The sequence below is a fragment of the Lampetra fluviatilis genome, chromosome 67, assembly GCF_964198595.1.
Source record: "Lampetra fluviatilis chromosome 67, kcLamFluv1.1, whole genome shotgun sequence".
Lineage (NCBI taxonomy): Eukaryota > Metazoa > Chordata > Hyperoartia > Petromyzontiformes > Petromyzontidae > Lampetra > Lampetra fluviatilis.
The window spans coordinates 5,857,011-5,882,793 of NC_136341.1; the positions used below are offsets into that span (position 1 = coordinate 5,857,011).

General features: G+C 55.7%; 1 protein-coding gene across 1 annotated transcript in view; it reads left to right on the forward strand.

Annotated features, from left to right (window-relative positions):
- Positions 1 to 25,783, forward strand: part of LOC144952415 (dynein axonemal heavy chain 2-like) — a 254,517-nt gene that overhangs the window by 52,717 nt on the left and 176,017 nt on the right. The window contains 2 exon segments of the mRNA XM_078882811.1: positions 20,935 to 21,104; positions 21,176 to 21,261. Of these exon segments, the coding sequence (XP_078738937.1) occupies positions 20,935 to 21,104; positions 21,176 to 21,261 (256 nt within the window).

Consider the following 25,783-nt stretch of genomic DNA (forward strand, 5'->3'; position numbering starts at 1 on the left):
ACCTCCTATCCCCACATTCCCCCCCCTCACCACCACCTCCTCCTATCCCCACACTCCCCCCCCCCACCACCACCACCTCCTATCCCCACACTCCCCCCCCTCACCACCACCTCCTCCTATCCCCACACTCCCCCCCCACCACCTCCTCCTATCCCCACACTCCCCCCCCACCACCTCCTCCTCCTATCCCCACACTCCCCCCCCACCACCTCCTCCTATCCCCACACTCCCCCCCCACCACCACCTCCTCCTATCCCCACACTCCCCCCCCACCACCTCCTCCTATCCCCACACTCCCCCCCCACCACCACCACCTCCTCCTATCCCCACACTCCCCCCACCACCACCTCCTCCTATCCCCACACTCCCCCCCCACCACCTCCTCCTATCCCCACACTCCCCCCACCACCACCTCCTCCTATCCCCACACTCCCCCCCCCCACCCACCACCTCCTATCTTCACACTCCCCCCCCCACCACCTCCTATCTTCACACTCCCCCCCCCCACCACCTCCTCCTATCTTCACACTCCCCCCCCCCACCACCTCCTCCTATCCCCACACTCCCCCCCCCCCACCACCTCCTCCTATCTTCACACTCCCCCCCCCCCACCACCTCCTCCTATCCCCACACTCCCCCCCCCCCACCACCTCCTCCTATCCCCACACTCCCCCCCCCCCCCACCACCTCCTATCTTCACACTCCCCCCCCCACCACCTCCTATCCCCACACTCCCCCCCCCCACCACCTCCTATCTTCACACTCCCCCCCCACCACCTCCTCCTATCCCCACACTCCCCCCCCCACCACCTCCTCCTATCCCCACACTCCCCCCCCACCACCTCCTCCTATCTTCACACTCCCCCCCCTCCACCACCTCCTATCCCCACACTCCCCCCCCACCACCTCCTCCTATCCCCACACTCCCCCCCCACCACCTCCTCCTATCCCCACACTCCCCCCCCACCACCTCCTCCTATCCCCACACTCCCCCCCCACCACCTCCTCCTATCTTCACACTCCCCCCCCCACCACCTCCTCCTCACCTCCACACTCCCCCCCCCACCACCTCCTATCTTCACACTCCCCCCCCCACCACCTCCTATCCCCACACTCCCCACCACCACCACCTCCTATCCCCACACTCCCCACCACCACCACCTCCTATCCCCACACTCCCCACCACCACCTCCTCCTCGTGCCGGACGCCGTGGTCGACATCAAACGACGCCGGCCAAGGCAACAACGCTTCCATCCCCACCCCACCCACCCACCCCGCTCCGACATTATCATTATTGAACGGTGGAGGAATATTCCCCACGGCAATCGGTGAGAGGGGAAAACAAAACAGAAACCTCACCGCCGCCCTGTTCCCTGTTCCCCGAAGCGAAATAAAAAATAACAAATTTTATTATTAATAATAATGATGATGATACTTGTTTTGTTATGTAGAGAAACACCACCGGTCAGAGTTTCCACGAGATCCCGGCAATGGCTTCCGCCCCCGAGTCTGTGTCGGAGGTGATGGTGGGGTTGGTGGTGGTGGTAGTGGGGGTGGTGGTGGTGATGGCGGAGGTGGTGGTGGTAGTGGGGGTGGTGGTGGGGTGGTGGTGGAGGTGGTGGTGGTGCTTGTAGTGGGGGTAGTGGTGGTGGGAGTGGTGGTGGAGGTGGTGGGAGTGGTGGTGGCGGTGGTGGTGGTAGTGGGGGTGGTGGTGGTGATGGCGGAGGTGGTGGTGGTAGTGGGGGTGGTGGTGGGGTTGGTGGTGGAGGTGGTGGGGGTGGTGTTGGTGTTGGGGGTGATGGTGGAGGTGGTGGTGGTAGTTTTGGCGGTGGTGGGGTGGTGGTGGAGGTGGTGGTGGTGCTTGTAGTGGGGGTAGTGGTGGTGGGAGTGGTGGTGGAGGTGGTGGGAGTGGTGGTGGAGGTGGCGGTGGTGGTGTTGGCGGTGGTGACGGGGGAGGTGGTGGGGGTGGTTTTGGTAGTGGGGGTGATGGTGGGATTGGTGGTGGTGGTGTTGATGGTGTAGGTGGCGGTGGTGATGGTGGGGTTGGTGGTGGGGTTGGCGGTGGGGTTGGCGGTGGTGGTGGTGGTGGTGGTGGCGGTGGTGGCAGTGGAGGTGGTGGTGGCGGTGCAGGTGGCGGTGGAGGTGGTGGGGTTGGTGTTGGTGGCGGTGGTGGTAGTGGCGGTGGAGGTGGCGGTGTTGGTGGTGGTGGAGGTGGTGGGGTTGGTGGTGGTGGCGGTAGTAGTGGGAGCTGGTGGTGTTGGTAGTGGCGGTGCAGGTGGTGGTGCTAGTGGGAGCTGGTGGCGGTTGCCCCACTCACTCCCCCTGCTTCAGCGGCAACTAGACGTCAAATTTGTGCCGTGCGCTCCCGGCGTTGCGATTACGTGCGTGGAGCCGCCGATGAAGCTGATGCCTTCTGACGCGACGCATGATCGTCAGCCGTGCCTGCAATCACTCACTCGCTCGCTCGCTCGCTCCGTACCTGGTGGCGGGTGACAGCCGCCTAACTAATGGGCCATGCTCTCCTCTGCAGGCGACGCTCAGTGCGGCGGTGTCACGGTTACGGCGGTAACCACTGACAAGGTGGAGGGAGCTACTCCCTCCGTCCGCGGTGGCTAGGAGATGTTGACTACCTCGCGTGGTACACAGGAGGTCGTGGGTTCGATCTCGACCCTGACGACGCCTGCTGCTGCTGTATATTTGGAGTTTGCGTCTCTTTCTCGCTCTCCCATCTTCATCATCAGGGTGGCTAGGAGATGTTGACTACCTCGCCAGGTACACAGGAGGTCGTGGGTTCGATCCCGACTCTGACGACGCCTGCTGCTGTTTTTGTTATTTGGAGTTTGCGTGTCTCTCTCTACGTGCTGTTGTTGTTGGTGGTGTTGGTGTTGGTGGTGTTGTTGGTAGTGGTGTTGGTGGTGATGGTGATGGTGTTGGTGGTATTGGTGGTGTTGTTGGTAGTGGTGTTGGTGGTGGTGTTGTTGGTGGTGGTGTTGTTGGTGGTGGTGTTGGTGGTGTTGTTGGTAGTGGTGTTGGTGGTGATGGTGTTGGTGGTATTGGTGGTGTTGTTGGTAGTGGTGTTGGTGGTGGTGTTGTTGGTGGTGGTGTTGTTGGTGGTGGTGTTGTGGTGTTGGTGGTGTTGGTGGTGTTGGTGGTGGTGGTGGTGTTGATGGTAGTGGTGTTGGTGGTGCTGTTGGTGGTGGTGTTGGTGGTGTTGGTGGTGTTGGTGGTGTTGGTGTTGTGGTGGTGTTGTCGGTGTTGGTTGTGGTGGTAACGACCGAACATCACAGCAGCACCAGTTGTTTCAATCCATCCATGGGCCACATTGACCTGCCACATTCAAACGCCTCCCCCATTATTCTCTGTCTTATATTCATTCTTCGTATTGGCTGGTGGTGGTGGGGGAGTGGAGGGTGGTGGTGGTAGGGGGTGGTGGTGGTGGTGAATGGTGGGGGGATGGTGGTGGGGGAGTGGGGGGTGGTGGTGGTAGGGGGTGGTGGTGGTGGTGAATGGTGGGGGGGTGGTGGTGGGGGAGTGGAGGGTGGTGGAGGTAGGGAGGGTGGTGGTGGGGGAGTAGGTGGTGGTGGTGGTAGGGGGGTGGTGGTGGTGGATGGTGGGGGGGGTGGTGGTGGGGGAGTGGGGGATGGTGGTGGTAGGGGGGGTGGTGGTGGGGGAGTGGGGGGTGGTGGTGATAGGGGGGGTGGTGGTGGAAAGTGGGGGGGGGGGGGTGGTGGAAGGTGGGGGGGTGGTGGTGGGGGAGTAGGTGGTGGTGGTGGTAGGGGGGTGGTGGAAAGTGGGGGGGGGGGGGGGTGGAAGGTGGGGGGGTGGTGGTGGGGGAGTAGGTGGTGGTGGTGGAAGTTGGGGGGGTGGTGGTGGTGTGGGGGGGTGATGCTGTTGGGGGGGGGGGTGGTGCTTTCTGTGCGTGGTCGTGACCTTCAGCGCGGCGCCTGTGAATGCGCCATGGGTGCAGGGCGTGTGATGTGTGTTTTTTTTCGTCACTTCTTCAATTCGGCCAGCCTCCGACTCTCTGTTGAGTTTCATTCATTCCCCTGACGCCCCCCCCTTACCAACACCCCCCCCAACCAACGCCCCCCCCCCACCAACCCCCCCCCCACCAACCCTCCCCCCCCAGCAACCCCCCAAACCCTCACAAAGGTCTTGTCATGTTATTTGAAATGCCTGCGGCTGCACCCGCATAGAGCGGGGATGGTGGGGAGTGCTCGCTCGCTCATGCACTCAGCCACTCGCGTATACAGTCACCCACTCGCTCCCTCACACACTCACCCACTCACACACCCACCCACTTGCTCACACACTCACTCAGCCACTCACCCGCTGACTCGCTCATACACTCACCCACTCACTCAGCCACTCACTCACCCACTCGCGTATACACTCACCCACTCGCTCACTCACACACTCACCCACTCGCTCACACACTCACCCACTCACTCAGCCACTCACCCGCTCATCCGCTCACACACTCACCCGCTCACTCACCCACTCGCTCATACTCCCTCACTCACTCACCCACGCACTCGCTCATACACTCACTCACCCACTCACTCACCCACCCACTCACACACTCACCCACTCACCCACTCACTCGCTCATACACTCACCCACTCACTCGCTCATACACTCACCCACTCGCTCACACACTCACCCACCCACCCACTCGCTCATACACTCGCTCATACACTCACCCACTCGCTCATACTCACCCACTCGCTCACACACTCACCCACTCACTCACTCGCTCATACACTCACCCACTCGCTCATACTCACCGACTTCGTCACACACTCACCCACTCACTCGCTCATGCACTCACCCACTCGCTTACACACTCACCCACTCACTCGGTCACACACTCACTCGGTCATACACTCAGCCACTCACTCACTCATACACTCACCCACTCACTCACCCACTCACTCACCCACTCACTCACCCACTCACTCACTCACCTTCTCACTTATACACTCATCCACTCACTCACACACTCGCTCATACACTCACCCACTTACTCACACAGTCGCTCATACTCACCCATTCACTTACTCACCCACTTCCTCATACACTCACCCACTCACTCACTCACCCATTCACTCACCCACTCACTCACCCACTCACTTCCTCACCCACTCACTCATGCACTCACCCACTCACTCACACACTCGCTCAAAACGCATGTTCATTAGGAATATGCATGGAAAATCGGAGGACCCCAGAGAAAAATCCACGCGAACACAGGGAGAGAGAGACCACAAACTCCAAATATACAGCAGCAGCAGGCATGGTCAGGGTCGGGATCGAACCCACAACCTCCTGTGCACCAGGCGAGGTAGTCAACATCTCCTAGCCACCGTGATGATGATGATGAGAGAGACACGCAAACTCCAAATATACAGCAGCAGCAGGCATCGTCAGGGTCGTGATCGAACCCACGACCTCCTGTGCACCAGGCGAGGTAGCCAACATCTCATTACCTTGGCGCATATATGCATGCATACATGAGCGCGTGTGTGGACGGAAGGGCTCAGCCCACGGTGATTTTGTTTGTCTGGAAGTCACTGGGGTGTTAAATTGCTTGGGGAGCCGTCTTGGGATAAGAATCTTTGGTAAATGGGCGAACGGTGGAGGGGATGGAGGTGGAGGGGGTGGGGGGGGATTGCAAGCAACATGTTTGTAGTGTAAAGGTCATCTGAAGTAGACTGGAAACGCTCGGAAGTTCCGCCGGTTGCAAGCGACAGAAAGAAACTCGCGGAAGCTCCGATGGTGGCGAGCGACGAGAAGAAACTCGCGGAAGCTCCCGCCGGTCGCGTGCTACGAGAAGAAACTCGCGGAAGCTCCGATGGTCGCGAGCGACGAGAAGAAACTCGCGGAAGCTCCGATGGTCGCGAGCTACGAGAAGAAACTCGCGGAAGCTCCGATGGTCGCGAGCGACGAGAAGAAACTCGCGGAAGCTCCCGCTGGTCGCGAGCTACGAGAAGAAACTCGCTGAAGTTCCGATGGTCGCGAGCGACGAGAAGAAACTCGCGGAAGCTCCGATGGTCGCGAGCGACGAGAAGAAACTCGCGGAAGCTCCGATGGTCGCGAGCGACGGGAAGAAACTCGCGGAAGCTCCGATGGTCGCGAGCGACGGAAGAAACTCGCGGAAGCTCCGCTTGTCGCCAGCGACGGGAAGAAACTCGCGGAAGCTCCGATGGTCGCGAGCGACGAGAAGAAACTCGCGGAAGCTCCGATGGTCGCGAGCGACGAGAAGAAACTCGCGGAAGCTCCGATGGTCGCGAGCGACAGAAGAAACTCGCGGAAGCTCCGATGGTCGCGAGTGACGGGAAGAAACTCGCGGAAGCTCCGATGATCGCGAGCGACGAGAAGAAACTCGCGGAAGCTCCGATGGTCGCGAGCGACGAGAAGAAACTCGCGGAAGCTCCGATGGTCGCGTGCTACGAGAAGAAACTCGCGGAAGCTCCGATGGTCGCGAGCGACGAGAAGAAACTCGCGGAAGCTCCGATGGTCGCGAGCGACGGAAGAAACTCGCGGAAGCTCCGATGGTCGCGAGTGACGGGAAGAAACTCGCGGAAGCTCCGATGATCGCGAGCGACGAGAAGAAACTCGCGGAAGCTCCGATGGTCGCGAGCGACGAGAAGAAACTCGCGGAAGCTCCGATGGTCGCGAGCGACGGAAGAAACTCGCGGAAGCTCCGATGGTCGCGAGTGACGGAAGAAACTCGCGGAAGCTCCGATGGTCGCGAGTGACGGAAGAAACTCGCGGAAGCTCCGATGGTCGCGAGCTACGAGAAGAAACTCGCGGAAGCTCCGATGGTCGCGAGCGACGAGAAGAAACTCGCGGAAGCTCCGATGGTCGCGAGCGACGGAAGAAACTCGCAGAAGCTCCGATGGTCGCGAGTGACGGGAAGAAACTCGCGGAAGCTCCGATGGTCGCGAGCGACGAGAAGAAACTCGCGGAAGCTCCGATGGTCGCGAGCGACGAGAAGAAACTCGCGGAAGCTCCGATGGTCGCGAGCGACGGAAGAAACTCGCGGAAGCTCCGATGGTCGCGAGTGACGGAAGAAACTCGCGGAAGCTCCGATGGTCGCGAGTGACGGAAGAAACTCGCGGAAGCTCCGATGGTCGCGAGCGACGGAAGAAACTCGCGGAAGCTCCGATGGTCGCGAGTGACGGGAAGAAACTCGCGGAAGCTCCGATGGTCGCGAGTGACGGGAAGAAACTCGCGGAAGCTCCGATGGTCACAAGCGACAAGAAGAAACTCGCGGAAGCTCCGATGGTCACAAGCGACAAGAAGAAACTCGCGGAAGCTCCGATGGTCGCGAGCGACGAGAAGAAACTCGCGGAAGCTCCGATGGTCGCGAGCGACGGAAGAAACTCGCGGAAGCTCCGATGGTCGCGAGTGACGGAAGAAACTCGCGGAAGCTCCGATGGTCGCGAGTGACGGAAGAAACTCGCGGAAGCTCCGATGGTCGCGAGCGACGGAAGAAACTCGCGGAAGCTCCGATGGTCTCGAGTGACGGGAAGAAACTCGCGGAAGCTCCGATGGTCACAAGCGACAAGAAGAAACTCGCGGAAGCTCCGATGGTTGCAAGCGACCAGAAGAAACTCGCGGAAGCTCCGATGGTCGCGAGCGACGGGAAGAAACTCGCGGAAGCTCCGCCGGTCGTGAGCGACGGGAAGAAACTCGCGGAAGCTCCCGCCGGTGGCGAACGACGGGAAGAAACTCGCGGAAGCTCCGCTGGTCGCGAGCGACGATAAGAAACTCGCGGAAGCTCCGCCGGTCGCCAGTGACAGGAAGAAACTCGCGGAAGCTCCGTCGGTCGCGAGCGACAAGAAGAAACTCGCGGAAGCTCCGATGGCCGCGAGCGACGGGAAGAAACTCGCGGAAGCTCCGCCGGTGGCGAGTGACGAAAAGAAACTCGCGGAAGCTCCGATGGTCGCGAGTGACGAAAAGAAACTCGCGGAAGCTCCCGCCGATCGCGAGCGACGGAAAGAAACTCGCGGAAGCTCCCGCCGGTCGCGAGCGACGAGAAGAAACTCGCGGAAGCTCCACGTCGTTTTCGTACATTCAAGGTGGTATGTCAGGGGGCGAAAGCACCACTCTGCAGAGCGCACGCGAAGACAAAGATCTCCCCTCCCCTCCCTCCCCACCCACTTGCAGTGGCAAGTGCTGTTAGCGAGTAGCAGCACCTATGAAGGCTACCGGCACTGTGGCTCCAACGATTGGGTTGAGTGGCCATAGACCAGAGGTCGCAAACGGGTTTTGATTCCTTACCCGTACCCGTACCAGGCCGCACCAGGGTCGCAAACGGGTACCCGTACCCGGCCGTACCCTGCCCGTACCCGGCCGGGTAGGGTACGGGTTATCGGGTACCTGATTGCGACCTCTGGGATGAAGCCATGTTGCAGGCGCGTGTGGGTTGATTGTAGGAACTTGAATTGTGAGAAGAGACAAGACGTTGGGAAATGAGTGACAAACGGTGACTCACCAGTGACTCACGGCCTACCCGTACCCGTACCCGGCCGCACCAGGGTACGGGTATCGGGTACCCGGTTGCGACCTCTGCCATAGACACACAAGTACTGACACAAAGACGAAGATCCCCCGTGTAGCCTGAACAGACTGTTTGGGCCAAGTGCTGTTAGCGAGCAGCACCTATGAAGGCCAGAACGGCACACGAGGGAGTGGGTGGCCAGCACCACCACGCCCGGCCGCCTTTGTCTCCCTACCCCCACCAAGCCCCCCTCCCAGAGAGTGGACAAAGTGTGACCGCTGGAAGTTCCACAAAAAATTTAGCGTCACTTTTTTTCTTCTTGGTTTTTTCGGTAAAGTCACGTAGAAGGGAAATAAAAAAGTAATAAAAAAAAATCAAACATGATTAAATAATTGCATTATATTATGTAGAAGGGAAATAAAAAAATAAAATACAACATAATAAAATAATTGTATTTTATTATGTTTTATTTTTTTATTTTATTATTTCCCTTCTACGTGACTTTACCGAAAGAACCAAGAAGATGAATCCCTGCAGTCACGAAAGCTTTAAATCGAAACTTAGCGTCACTTTGTTATTGCTGAGAGTGAGAGGCGGATAATTGCTGCTTTTCTACTGTCACACTCCACTACAAACCACCACCACCACCACCACCGCCGCCACCACCACCACCACCGCCGCCGCCGCCACCACCACCACCACCGCTGTCTCGGGGTTTCAGTGGCGGCTTGAACGACGACGACCTGGCCATGAGCTGTGGGGCTGGGTGTGTTGTAGTTTGTTTGGGAGGTTTCGGTGAGTGTGTGAGGATGTTAGCGTCTGAGTGTGTTAGTGAGTGTGTGAGTCAGTGTGTCAGTGTGTGTGTGTGTTACTGTGTGAGTGAGTGTGGGTGTGAGTGTGTCAGTGTGTGTGTGTGAGTGTTCAGTGTGTGAGTGAGTGTTTTAGTGAGTGTGTGAGTGTATGTTTGAATGTGTGAGTTAGACTCAACACTGCACCACAGACTCAACACTGCACCATAGACTCAACACTGCACCATAGACTCAACACTGCACCACAGACTCAACACTGCACCACAGACTCAGCACTGCCCCACAGACTCAACACTGCCCCATAGACTCAACACTGCACCACAGACTCAACACTTCCCATAGACTCAACACTGCACCATAGACTCAACACTGCACCATAGACTCAACACTGCCCACAGACTCAACACTGCACCATAGACTCAACACTGCCCATAGACTCAACATTGCCCCATAGACTCAACACTGCACCATAGACTCAACATTGCACCACAGACTCAGCACTGCCCATAGACTCAACATTGCCCCATAGACTCAACACTGCACCATAGACTCAACATTGCACCACAGACTCAACACTGCCCATAGACTCAACATTGCCCCATAGACTCAACACTGCACCATAGACTCAACACTGCACCACAGACTCAACACTCCCCATAGACTCAGCACTGCCCATAGACTCAGCACTGCCCCATAGACTCAACACTGCCCATAGACTCAACACTGCACCATAGACTCAACACTGCACCATAGACTCAACACTGCACCACAGACTCAACACTGCACCACAGACTCAGCACTGCCCCACAGACTCAACACTGCCCCATAGACTCAACACTGCACCACAGACTCAACACTTCCCATAGACTCAACACTGCACCATAGACTCAACACTGCACCATAGACTCAACACTGCCCACAGACTCAACACTGCACCATAGACTCAACACTGCACCATAGACTCAACACTGCCCCATAGACTCAACACTACACCATAGACTCAACATTGCACCACAGACTCAGCACTGCCCATAGACTCAACACTGCACCATAGACTCAACACTGCCCATAGATTCAGCACTGCACCACAGACTCAACACTCCCCATAGACTCAGCACTGCCCATAGACTCAGCACTGCCCCATAGACTCAACACTGCCCATAGACTCAACACTGCACCATAGACTCAACACTGCACCATAGACTCAACACTGCCCATAGACTCAACACTGCCCACAGACTCAACACTGCCCATAGACTCAACACTGCACCACAGACTCAACACTGCACCATAGACTCAACACTGCCCATAGACTCAACACTGCCCATAGACTCAACACTGCCCATAGACTCAACACTGCACCACAGACTCAACACTGCACCACAGACTCAACACTGCACCACAGACTCAACACTGCACCATAGACTCAACACTGCCCCATAGACTCAACACTGCACCACAGACTCAACACTGCCCATAGACTCAACACTGCACCACAGACTCAACACTGCCCATAGACTCAGCACTGCACCATAGACTCAACACTGCACCACAACCTTTGCCTTTATCTTTAGAAAGCAGCGAGGAGTGTCGGGGGGGGGCTGCGTGAAAGGCGACGGGCCCGTGCTCTCTCTCTCTCTGCCTGTCTGGCGACTTTCTCTCTCTCTGCCTCATCATCCTCCTCCGGCTTATCCGCTAAAAGCCCCCCTCGGCAGAGTCGTGAAACACGCGAACCACCCAGCCAGCCAGCAGCTCGCTCGCTCGCTCGCACAGAAGCAGCCAAAGTTGTCTTCGTTGTAAAATTTTAATGTTGGGGTTGGGGGGGGTTATGGGGGGGGGGGGTAAGGAAGTGAAAGTTTGGGGGAGATTCATCTTCTTGGTTCTTTCCGTAAAGTCACGTAGAAGGGAAATAATAAAATAATAAAAATGAACATAATAAAATACAATTCTCAAACATAATAAAATACAATTATAAGAATTGTATTTTATTTCGATTTAAAGCTTTCGTGACTGCAGGGTTTCATCTTCTTGGTTCTTTCCGTAAAGTCACGTAGAAGGGAAATAATAAAATAATATAAATAAAACATGTTTTATTTTTATTATTTAAATAAAACATGTTATCATTCAAATAAAACATGTTTTATTTTTATTATTTTATTATTTCCATTCTACGTGACTTTACCGAAAGAACCAAGAAGATGAATCCCTGCAGTCACGAAAGCTTTAAATCGAAATTTGGGGGAGCTGTTCGCGCGTGAACTTTTAAAAATCTTCGTCGTTGTCATCATCTGCATTTGAAAACTCGTTTGTTTCGAACTTGTTATTGTTGTTGTGTTCAGTTGGTTGCCTCTACACCCCTCCCCCACACCCTCCCACCTGCGCTGGTGGCTACGTACGGTGCGAAAGAAGTTCAGCGTACATGCATAGAGACCCCACAGACTCGCACAGACACACACAGACTCACACATAAACCCACAGACTCACACAGAGACCCACAGACTCACATAGACACCCACAGACTCACACATAAACCCATAGACTCACACAGAGACCCACAAACTCACATAGACACCCACAGACTCACACAGAGACCCACAGACTCGCATAGACACCCACAGACTCACACAGAGACCCACAGACGTATACAGAGACCCACAGACTCACACAGAGACCCACAGACTCACACAGACACCCACAGACTCACACAGAGACCCACAGACTTATACAGAGACCCACAGACTCACACATAGACCCACAGACTCACACATAGACCCACAGACTCACACAGAGACCCACAGACTCACACAGAGACCCACAGACTCACAGAGAGACCCACAGACTCGCGCAGACACCCACAGCCTCGCATAGACCCACAGGCTCACAGAGACCCAGACTCGCACACAGACCCACACATAGACACACAGACACCCATAGACTCACACAATCCACGGCGCCGGGGTCTGTCAATTCCCTGGCTCTGGGAAACCGTGGAACACCCCCACGAGGGGGGCTCCCGGGTGAAAACCCAGGGGCCCCCTCGCACGAGGTTGTACGTGAGTGCATGTGTGTGTCTTCAGAGGGGGGGGGGGGGTTTGCGAGGGGGTTGCCAGAGTGGCAGAGTTGCTGTGTTGTTCTAACAATTAGTGTTAGAACATTTAGTACTCTTGGTTCTTTCGGTAAAGTCACGTAGGTAAAAAATTTAATGGAAATTTATAAAAAAAGAAAAATATTTTTATTATTTTATTTTTTGAAATTAAAATTAATAAAAAATAAAATAATAAAAATATTTTTTTAAATGAAATTTTAATTAATACAATATTTTTTTTTATTTTAATTTTTTTAAATTAAAATTTATAAACAAAAAATAATAAAAATATTTTTTTAAATGAAATTTTAATTAATAAAATATTTTTTTTATTTTAATTTTTTGAAATTAAAATTAATTAAAAATAAAATAATATTTAAAAAAAAAATGAAATTAAAATTAATATAATAAAAAACATTTTTATTATTTTATTTTTTTTTAATTAAAATTAATACAAAATAAAATACTAAAAATAGATATGTTTTTAAATGAAATTAAAATTAATAAAAAATAAAATATTTTTATTATTTTATTTTTTGAATTTTGAATTAATAAAAAATCAAATACTAAAAATATTTTATTAATTTTCATTTATCTTTTTACCTACGTGACTTTACCGAAAGAACTAAGAGCATGAATCCCTGCAGTCACGAAAGCTTCAAATCTAGAAATAACACATTTCTCAACCCACCCCACTCGTCACACCTCGTCACAAAAATCTGACCCACCCCCCCTAGGTGCGTGACGTCATTTATGGACGGCCCCATAGGTGGTGCTCGCTAACGGCACTTGCCCCTACAGCCTGTCAAAGCCGTACATGGGGGGGTGGGTGGGTGGGTGGGGGGTGATATTTGTGCTCGAGTTATCGCTCTGTTTCAATCATCTTCAAAAATCAGCCTTCAGGCGTTCGCCGCCCGCATGGACGTCTCCTTCGTACGCCTCGTAACGTAACGCCGCCTCCCCCCCTCCTCCCCACGTCGAGTTGTCGCGTCGTGGATGTGTGGAGCGACCAGGGAGCTCGTTGTGGTGTCTGTGTGTGTGTTGTCGCGTTTGCAATTCCACTCCCTCCCTCACCTACCTCCACTCCCTCTACAACCTCCACAACCTCCACTCCCTCCACTCCCTCCATGCACTCCCTCCCTCCACTCCCTCCACTCCCTCCATACACAACCTCCACTCCCTCCACTCTCTCCACTCCCTCCACTCCCTCCATGCACTCCCTCCACTCCCTCCCTCCATCCACTCCCTCCCTCCACTCCCTCCATGCACTCCCTCCATCCACTCCCTCCACTCCCTCCCTCCACTCCCTCCACTCCCTCCATACACAACCTCCACTCCCTCCACTCTCTCCACTCCCTCCACTCCCTCCATGCACTCCCTCCCTGAATCCCTCCTTCCACTCCCTCCACTCCCTCCATGCACTCCCTCCACTCCCTCCATCCACTCCCTCCATGCACTCCCTCTCTGAATCCCTCCTTCCACTCCCTCCACTCCCTCCATCCACTCCCTCCACTCCCTCCATCCACTCCCTCCATGCACTCCCTCCCTGAATCCCTCCTTCCACTCCCTCCACTCCCTCCCTCCCCTCCCTCCACTCCCTCCACTCCCTCCCTCCCCTCCCTCTACTCCCTCCATCCACTCCCTCCCTGAATCCCTCCTTCCACTCCCTCCACTCCCTCCCTCCCCTCCCTCCACTCCCTCCACTCCCTCCCTCCCCTCCCTCCACTCCCTCCACTCCCTCCACAACCTCCACAACCTCCATCCCTCCACTCCCTCACCTCCCTCCCTCCCTCCACTCCCTCCACAACTTTCCTCACCTCCCTCCCTCCATCCACTCCATCCAGTCCCTCCCTCCACTCCCTCCCTCCATCCATCCATCCAGTCCCTCCCTCACCTCCCTCCCTCCACTCCCTCCACTCCCTCCCTCCCTCCATCCGCTCCCTCCCTCACCTCCCTCCCTCCACTCCCTCCACTCCCTCCCTCCATCCATCCACTCCCTCCCTCACCTCCCTCCTTCCACTGCGCACCACAGACTTTACCGAAAAAAAAGAGTATGATTCTTTGATCTTCCATTCTTTACCCTTTTACCCTGTAAAAAGGGTAAATTACCTTACCTTGCCGAGGCCTAAGGTGCCGCTCGCTAACAGCACGTGTACGCTGAACTTCTTTCGCACCGTACTTAGCCAAATCGTGCTCATTTGGAGGTGCGGGGGGAAGGACAACAAACGAATCACACAGACAGCCGCTCTGGAGAAGTGAGTTTTCAATCTAGATGAGTCTGTAGGGCTTTGTGTGAGTCTATGGGTCTTTGTGTGGGTCTATGGGTCTCTGTGTGTGAGTCTATGGGTCTCTGTATGAACCTGTGGGTCTCTGTGTGAGTCTACGGGTCTCTGTGTGGGTCTGTGGGTCTCTCTGTGTGAGTTTATGGGTCTCTGTATGAACCTGTGGGTCTCTGTGTGAGTCTATGGGTCTCTGTATGAACCTGTGGGTCTCTGTGAGACTACGGGTCTCTGTGTGGGTCTATGGGTCTCTGTGTGGGTCTATGGGTCTCTCTGTGTGAGTTTATGGGTCTCTGTATGAACCTGTGGGTCTCCGCGTGAGTCTGTGGGTCTCTGTGTGAGTGTATGGGTCTCTGTGAGTCTATGGATCTCTGTGAGTCTATGGGTCTCTGTGTGAGTCTATGGGTCTCTGTGTGAGTTTGTGGGTCTCTGTGTGAGTCTATGGGTCTCTGTAGTGAGCCTCTGGATTTCTGAGTGAGTCTATTGGTCTCTGTGTGAGTCTCCGGGTCTCTGTGTGGGTCTATGGGTCTCTGTGTGAGTCTATGGGTCTCTGTGTGGGTCTATGGGTCTCTGTGTGAGTCTATGGGTCTCTGTGTGGGTCTATGGGTCTCTGTGAGTCTATGGGTCTCTGTCTGTGTCTACGGGTCTCTATGTGAGTCTACGGGTCTCTGTGTGAGTCTATGGGTCTCTGTGTGAGTCTATGGGTCTCTGTGTGGGTCTATGGGTCTCTGTGAGTCTATGGGTCTCTGTCTGTGTCTACGGGTCTCTATGTGAGTCTACGGGTCTCTGTGTGAGTCTATGGGTCTCTGTGTGAGTCTACGGGTCTCTGTGTGAGTCTATGGGTCTCTGTGTGGGTCTATGGGTCTCTGTGAGTCTATGGGTCTCTGTCTGTGTCTACGGGTCTCTATGTGAGTCTACGGGTCTCTGTGTGAGTCTATGGGTCTCTGTGTGAGTCTACGGGTCTCTGTGTGGGTCTATGGGTCTCTGTGAGTCTATGGGTCTCTGTGTGAGTCTATGGGTCTCTGTGTGAGTCTATGGGTCTCTGTCTGTGTCTACGGGTCTCTATGTGAGTCTACGGGTCTCCGCGTGAGTCTACGGGTCTTTGTGTGAGTCTATGGGTCTCTGTGTGAGTCTATGGGTCTCTGTGTGAGTCTATGGGTCTCTGTGTGATTATATGGGTCTCTGTGTGAGTCTATGGGTCTCTGTGTGAGTCTATGGGTCTCTGTGTGAGTCTACGGGTCTCTGTCTGTGTCTACGGGTCTCTATGTGAGACTACGGGTCTCACCGCTCACCACCGCCGCCTCGTGTTTCGTCGTCTTGCCAAGTTGTTTTCCTTTCTCCTCCGACGGCACGGCTCATTGCAGAGTTGGTCTTGTGCCACATTCAGTGCCGGGCAGTTTTCATCCGCCGTAATGGTATTGATTTTTACTTTTTTTGCGTGCCTATTCTCTCATCTCTCTCTCTCCGCTCCCTCTCTCTTGCCTCTCTTTATTTTTTCGATCAGTGCTCGGTGTAGTCGGCACTTTGCTTCGTTCATCATTTCGTAATTTTTTATTTTTATTTTAAACTTTGCTTTATGTAAACCCCCACCTCTCGCTCACTCTCTCGCTCACTCTCTCACTCACTCGCTCGCTCACTCTCTCGCTCACTCTCTCTCGGTCACCCTCTCTCGCTCACTCTCTCTCGGTCACTCTCTCGGTCGCTCTCTCGCTCACTCGCTCGCTCACTCTCTCGGTCACTCTCTCGGTCACTCTCTCGCTCGCTCACTCTCTCGCTCACTCTCTCGCTCACTCGCACACTCGCTCGCTCACTCTCTCGCTCACTCTCTCTCGGTCACCCTCTCTCGCTCACTCTCTCTCGGTCACTCTCTCAGTCGCTCTCTCGCTCACTCGCTCGCTCACTCTCTCGGTCACTCTATCGCTCACTCTCTCGCTCACTCTCTCGCTCACTCTCTCGCTCACTCACTCGCTCGCTCGCTCGCTCACTCTCTCGCTCACTCTCTCTCGGTCACCCTCTCTCGCTCACTCTCTCTCGGTCACTCTCTCGGTCACTCTCTCGCTCACTCTCTCGCTCACTCTCTCGCTCACTCTATCGCTCACTCTCTCGCTCACTCTCTCGCTCACTCTCTCGCTCACTCTCTCGCTCACTCTCTCGCTCACTCGCTCGCTCACTCTCTCGGTCACTCTCTCGGTCACTCTCTCGCTCACTCTCTACCCCTCACGCTCTCGCTCACTCTCTCGCTCACTCTCTCGCTCACTCTATCGCTCACTCTCTCGCTCGCTCTCTCGCTCGCTCTCTCGCTCGCTCTCTCGCTCGCTCACTCTCTCGCTCGCTCTCTCGCTCGCTCTCTCGCTCGCTCTCTCGCTCGCTCACTCTCTCGCTCACTCTCTCGCTCACTCTATCGCTCACTCTCTCGCTCACTCTCTCGCTCACTCTCTCGCTCACTCTCTCGCTCACTCTCTCGCTCACTCTCTCGCTCACTCTCTCGCTCACTCTATCGCTCACTCTCTCGCTCACTCTCTCGCTCACTCTCTCGCTCACTCTCTCGCTCACTCTCTCGCTCACTCTCTCGCTCACTCTCTCGCTCACTCTCTCGCTCACTCTCTCGCTCACTCTCTCGCTCACTCTATCGCTCACTCTCTCGCTCACTCTCTCGCTCACTCTCTCGCTCACTCGCTCGCTCACTCTCTCGGTCACTCTCTCGGTCACTCTCTCGCTCACTCTCTACCCCTCACGCTCTCGCTCACTCTCTCGCTCACTCTCTCGCTCACTCTCTCGCTCACTCTCTCGCTCACTCTATCGCTCACTCTCTCGCTCACTCTCTCGCTCACTCTATCGCTCACTCTCTCGCTCACTCTATCGCTCACTCTCTCGCTCACTCTATCGCTCACTCTCTCGCTCACTCTCTCGCTCACTCTCTCGCTCACTCTCTCGCTCACTCTATCGCTCACTCTCTCGCTCACTCTCTCGCTCACTCTCTCGCTCACTCTCTCGCTCACTCTCTCGCTCACTCTCTCGCTCACTCTCTCGCTCACTCTCTCGCTCACTCTATCGCTCACTCTCTCGCTCACTCTCTCGCTCACTCTCTCGCTCACTCTCTCGCTCACTCTCTCGCTCACTCTATCGCTCACTCTCTCGCTCACTCTCTCGCTCACTCTCTCGCTCACTCTCTCGCTCTCTCCCTCACTCTCTCTCTCTCTCTCGCTCTCTTCCGTGCAAGCTGGGGCCCTTCAATTCATCCGCTGAACAAGCCATTGGCCAGTTTGTCTGTTTATTTGTCAGAGTCAGCTCTCTGAATGGGTCCCCGATTTGAAATAGCGCAGTGGCGTGGAGTGCTGACTGTGGCAAAATGTCTTTGTGTGTTTTTTTAATTTCCCGGCACATATCTCTTTCTTATTCTCTCTCTCCCTCCTGTCTATTTTACCCACCTCCTGCTTTGAAATCTCTCGCTTCTCGGACGGAGTGAGGGGGTGGGGGAAGCCGTCGTTTGATTCCACTATGGAACACGATTTTTGTTTCTGGGTACAAAGTGTTATTTTCTAATTGCTGAAGCTTCAAAAGTATAGAAAATGGATTGTATTATTCCCCGCCAAACTTGGCTTTTGTGACGAGGACTTTTCGTGAGCGACAGACACACGAACGCTCACCGCGTTTTCGCATTGGAAATAAGCGCATTTCTAAAATTTCGCCGTGCTGGTCGCAAACGCAAAATTTGTGTAGGATAATAGCCGCGTTCTGTACGTTTTGAGGCACAAGCATTTAGGAAATAACACTTCAAGTTCAAGATCATTTATTAGGTGTAGCCCTGTGAGCCATTCGGCTCTTGAATCGGGTGCAACCGCAACAAAGAAAAAACAAAAAAACATGCACAAGACAACATCTTCAAGTGAATATGTGACTGAGTGCAAACAGAAAATCCAAGAAAAGACAGCAAAATATTGCAGAAAAAAACACCGTGTACACCAACGCTGTGTGCAAAAATCCCAGTGGGATGCAAGTCAAACAACAACAACAACAACCACAAGACAACTTAGATTAAGGCCATCAGTCTAACTCTGTACTACAACAACACAAACATGGCTAAACCAATACACTTACTAGCCAGGAGCAAATATAAATATAGTTTCATTACATTTTTGTGTTGTTGTTGTGGTTGTTGTTGGTGTTGTTGTGTCCGCAATTGCATTTCTCGTCACGATAATGAAAAGGTTCTTCACCACGGATTTCTAAACTATAATCTCGGCTAGAAACTATTTTCCTGGTAGGAACCACCTGGTTCCACCAGCCCACAGGGGATTATTGTGTCCGTCCGTCCGTCTGTCGTGCATCCAAACATGGGAGGGGGAGGGGCTGGGTGGAGAGGGGAAGGGCTGGGTGGGGAGGGTGGGGAGGGGCTGGGTGGGGAGGGGTGGAGAGGGTGGGGATGAGTGGAGGATGGGAGGGGTGGGGCTGGGTAGGGAGGGGCTGGGTGGGGAGGGTGGGGCTGGGTGGGGAGGGGAGGGTGGGGAGGGGCTGGGGTGGGGCTGGGTGGGGGGTGGGGCTGGGTGGGGAGGGGGTGGTCACCCCGTGGTGCCCTTATAAAACTCAACGTTTCACCTACTCACGCCGGCTTGTGCCCGCCCTCACAGTCGGGCATATTTGCGGAATACACCACGTTGCCCTGGCCGTTGACCCTGCAGGCCATTGACCGAGCAACCCGACGTGTTCCTACCAGCTCCCTCCGCAGGACAATGTGTTTTATTTAAAAAAAAAAGTTATTTACCAGGTGTGAGGACCCACGACTGATGGAGATGCTAGATGGTAGCTTTGTATTATTTTTACACGATTCTTATTAACTCACTCTGTCTGTTGTTGTTGTTGTTGTCGTATCCTCAAATCTTGTAACTCAATTTTAACCCACTTCCCAATGTGGTATCGACTTGCAAGCTTGGTATACTTATGCCATATTGATGACAATACTGTATTCTATCATAAAAAAAATAAAAAATATATTTTTTTAAAATCTTTTTACACGCTTTCTACTAACTCACTCTGTTGTTGTCGTATATTCAAATCTTGTAACCCAATTTTAACCCACTTCCCAATGTGGTATCGACTTGCAAGCTTGGTATACTTATGCCATATTGATGACAATACTATATTCTATCATAAAAAAATAAAAAATATATATTTTTTAAAAATCTTTTTACACGCTTTCTACCAACTCACTCTGTCTGTTGTTGTCGTATCTTCAAATCTTGTAACCCAATTTTAACCCACTTACCAATGTGGTATCGACTTGCAAACTTGCTTTACTTATGTCATACTGATGACAACACTATATTCTATCATAAAATATATATTTTTTTAAACATTCTTTTTTACATGTTATGTTTCGGCTTGGGTCTAATTGTCCACGCTCAACTGACGTTGGCTGTAATTGGCCACGGTCCCTTACGTTGTGGCAAGCATCGGGGCCACTTCCTGGAGTCGTGGAGTTCTTCCATTACGAGTACATTTTATAAAAGCGTGGTTTAAAAAAAGAATTTGTTAAAATATTATTAATTGTTTGTCACACGCGACCTGGGCTACGCATTAACGACAGTGCCGGACGACGCTAGTGCGTGGCCTGGAGCATCTGTCGTTATAAAGGGGCCCTAAATACATTAGAAACCACGCAAATATTAAAACAAGTACATTTTTTTACTGGCCTAGGAATGTAATTGTGTATTTTATTTTTTTTGCGATACAGCCGGATAATACGACAAATCGCTAACCTTTAAACACCCGGTCGTTCGTGAAAGTTGCAGGGTGGTATAGTACTATAGTAATAGAGCAAGTAAAGTCACGTAGGTAGAAAAAATAATAAAAAGGACACGACGTTTCGATCGCAACACAAGCGTCCGTCATCACCTGATGTCATCATCACACACACACCAACACCAACGTGCACACACACACACAGACACACACACACGTGCCCACACACACACAGACACACACACACACGTGTCCACACACACACACACACAGGCACACACACCCACACACGTGCCCACACACACACACACGTGCCCACACACACACACCCACACACACACCCACACACGTGCCCACACACACACCCACACACGTGCCCACACACACACATGCCCACACACACACACCCACACACACACCCACACACCGTGCCCACACACACACGTGCCCACACACAGCGTACGCACGTTAACGTGCCCGCCCCCCCCCCTGCAACCCGTGCCACCCGTCAGAATCGTGAACTCGCTGAGTCCGGAGGAGCGGCCGCTGTTCCGTGACCGGATCCGCTCGCTGGACAAGCGTCTCCACGTGGGTCTGGGCAAGCTGCAGTGGTCCAGCCACGAGGTGGCCGCCTTCTTCGTCGGAGAGTGTCGCGCTCACAGCAGCAAGGTGACGCGGGTGTGTGTGTGGGTGAGTGTGTGGGTGAGTGTGTGTGTGGATGTGTGTGAGTGTGTGTGTGTCAGTGTGTGTGAGTGTGTGTGGGTCTGGGCAAGCTGCAGTGGTCCAGCCACGAGGTGGCCGCCTTCTTCGTTGGAGAGTGTCGCGCTCACAGCAGCAAGGTGACGCGGGTGTGTGTGTGTGAGTGTGTGGGTGAGTGTGTGTGTGGATGTGTGTGTGGCTGTGTGTGTGAGTGTGTGTGAGTGAGTGTGTGTGAGTGTGTGTGAGTGAGTGTGTGTGAGTGTGTGTGAGTGTGTGTGAGTGTGTGAGTGTGTGAGTGAGTGTGTGTGAGTGTGTGTCTGTGTCTGTGTGTCCTGTGCGTGTCTATCTCGCTAACAGCACTTGCCCCAGCAGTCTGTTAGAGGCTACACGGGGGATCTGCGTCTTTGTATAGGGTTGAATTTCGTTCAGTCTATGGGTCTCTATGCGAGTCTATGTGTCTCTACGTGAGTCTCTGAGTCTCTATGTGAGTCTGTGGGTCTCTATGCGAGTCTATGAGTCTCTGTGTAAGTCTATGGGTCTCTATGCGAGTCTATGGGTCTCTATGCGAGTCTATGGGTCTCTATGCGAGTCTATGAGTCTCTGTGTAAGTCTATGGGTCTCTATGTGAGTCTATGGATCTCTATGCGAGTCTATGAGTCTCCGTGCGAGTCTGTGGATCTCTTTGCGAGTCTATGGATCTCTGTATGGGGGCGCCACGATGTTAACTACCTCGCCTGGTATACAGGAGGTCGTGAGTTCTATCCTGACAATCGACGCCTTCTGTATATTTTGAGTTTTCATCTCTCTCTCTCTCTCTCTCCGACTCACCCCACCCACCCACCCACACCACCCACCCACCCACACCACCCAACCACCCACACCACCCCACCGCGTATCTTTTTGGTCGCCGGTTTTTCTTTTTTGGCCCGGTGCAAAAACTTGCAGGATCTGGAGAAAGAAGCGAACAGAAATATTTCTCAAGATCACTCCTCTCCCAACTCCACACAGCGTGTAGGATGTTTACAACTACAGCCACCCACCCCACACACACGTCCACCCACCCACACGCCCACCCACCCACCCACGCACCCAACCACACACGTACCGGTGGCTGTCGAGTGATGAGTGGGGTTCGTGCTGCGGACGTTTTTGTCAAACACAGCCGTGCCAGATTTACGGGAGAATTCTCTCCCCCCACAAACCACCACCCCCACCCCCACCACCCCCAACGCCACACCGCCGCCAACGCCGCCACCACACAACTACCATCCAACCACCACAACCTCCATCACCGCCACACACCACCACCACCACTTTCACTGCCACCACTGCCACCACCACCCAACTACCACCCAGCCACCACCACCACTACCACCACCACAACCTCCATCACCACCAACCCCACCACCACTTTCACTGCCACTACCACCACTGCTACCACCACCACCGCCACCAACCACCACCACAACCGTCACCACCCCCACCACTATCACTGCCACTACCACCACCATCACTACCACCACCCCCCCCACCCCCACCCACCACCCGTCACCACCCCATCACCCCACCCACCATCACCCCCACCATCACCCCCACCATCACCCCCACCATCACCCCCACCACCACCCCCACCACCACCACCACCATCACCCCCACCATCACCCCCACCATCACCCCCACCACCACCATCACCCCCACCATCACCCCCACCATCACCCCCACCATCACCCCCACCATCACCCCCACCATCACCCCCACCACCACCATCACCCCCACCATCACCCCCCACCACCACCCCCACCACCACCACCACCATCACCCCCACCATCACCCCCACCATCACCCCCACCATCACCCCCACCATCACCCCCACCATCACCCCCACCATCACCCCCACCATCACCCCCACCACCACCCCCACCCCCACCCCCACCATCACCCCCACCATCACCCCCACCACCACCCCACCACCACCACCACCATCACCCCCACCATCACCCCCACCACACCCCCACCACCACCCCCACCACCACCACCACCATCACCCCCACCATCACCCCACCATCACCCCACCATCACCCCCACCACCACACCCCATCACCCCCACCATCACCCCCACCATCACCCCCACCACCACCCCCACCACCACCACCACCATCACCCCACCATCACCCCCACCATCACCCCCACCACCACCCCCACCACCACCACCACCATCACCCCACCATCACCCCCACCATCACCCCCACCATCACCCCCACCACCATCACCCCCACCATCACCCCACCATCACCCCACCACCACCACCATCACCCCCACCATCACCCCACCACCACCCCCACCACCACCACCACCATCACCCCCACCATCACCCCCACCATCACCCCCACCACCACCATCACCCCCACCATCACCCCCACCATCACCCCCACCATCACCCCCCCCACCATCACCCCCACCATCACCCCACCACCACCCCCACCCCCACCATCACCCCCACCATCACCCCCACCATCACCCCTACCACCACCCCCACCCCCACCCCCACCATCACCCCCACCCCCACCCCCACCATCACCCCCACCACCACCCCCACCCCCACCCCCACCATCACCCCCCACACCCCACCCCCACCATCACCCCCACCATCACCCCCACCATCACCCCCACCATCACCCCCACCATCACCCACCACCATCACCCCACACCATCCCCCACACCACCCACCACCACCCCCACCACACCCCCACCTCACCCACCATCACCCCACCATCACCCCACCATCACCCCCACATCACCCCCACCATCACATCACCCCCACCACCACCATCACCCCCACCCATCCACCCCCACCACCACCCCCACCACCACCACCACCACCATCACCCCCACCACCACCATCACCCCCACCATCACCCCCACCACCACCCCCACCACTCACCACCACCATCACCCCACCATCACCCCCACCATCACCCCCACCACCACCATCACCCCCCACCATCACCCCCACCATCACCCCCACCATCACCCCCACCATCACCCCACCATCCATCACCCCCACCATCACCCCCACCATCACCCCCACCACCACCATCACCCCCACCATCACCCCCCACCACCACCCCCACCACCACCAACCACCATCACCCCCCCCACACCACCATCACCCCCCACCATCACCCCCACCACCACCCCACCACCACCACCACCCACCATCACCCCCACCATCACCCCCACCATCACCCCCACCACCACCATCACCCCCACCATCACCCCCACCATCACCCCCACCATCACCCCCACCATCACCCCCACCATCACCCCCCACCACCACCCCCACCCCCACCCCCACCATCACCCCCACCATCACCCCCACCACCACCCCCACCACCACCACCACCATCACCCCCACCATCACCCCCACCATCACCCCCACCACCACCACCCACCACCACCACCACCATCACCCCCACCATCACCCCCCACCATCACCCCCACCATCACCCCCACCATCACCCCCACCACCACCCCCAACCACCACCACTCACCATCACCCCCACCATCACCCCCACCATCACCCCCCACCAACCACCATCACCCCCACCAATCACCCCCACCATCACCCCACCACCATCACCCCCCACCATCACCCCCACCATCACCCCCACCATCACCCCCACCATCACCCCCACCACCACCATCACCCCCACCATCACCCCACCACCACCAACCCCCACCACCACCACCACCATCACCCCCACCATCACCCCACCATCACCCCCACCACCACCATCACCCCCACCATCACCCCCACCATCACCCCCCACCATCACCCCCCACCATCACCCCCACCATCACCCCCACCCACCACCCCCACCCCCACCATCACCCACCCCACCATCACCCCCACCATCACCCCCACCACCACCCCCCACCCCCACTCCCACCATCACCCCCACTCCCCACCCTCACCATCACCCCCACCATCACCCCCACCACACCACCACCATCACCCCCACCATCACCCCCACCACCACCATCACCCCCACCATCACCCCCACCATCACACCCCACCATCACCCCCACCATCACCCCCACCATCACCCCCACCATCACCCCCACCATCACCCCCACCATCACCCCCACCAACACCATCACCCCCACCACCACCATCACCCCCACCATCACCAATCACCCCCACCATCACCCCCCCACCCCCACCATCACCCCCACCATCACCCCCACCATCACCCCCACCATCACCCCCACCATCACCCCCACCACACCACCATCACCCCACCACCACCATCACCCCCACCATCACCCCCACCATCACCCCCACCATCCACCCCACCATCACCCCCACCATCACCCCCACCACCACCATCACCCCCACCATCACCCCCACCACCACCCCCACACCCCACCCACCACCACACCACCACCCCCCACCACCCCCCACCATCACCCCCACCCCACCCCACACCACCATCACCCCCACCATCACCCCACCATCACCCCCACCATCACCCCCACCATCACCCCCACCATCACCCCCACCACCACCCCCACCCCCACCCCCACCCATCACCCCACCATCACCCCCACCATCACCCCCACCCACACCACCCCCACCCCCCCCACTCCCACCATCACCCC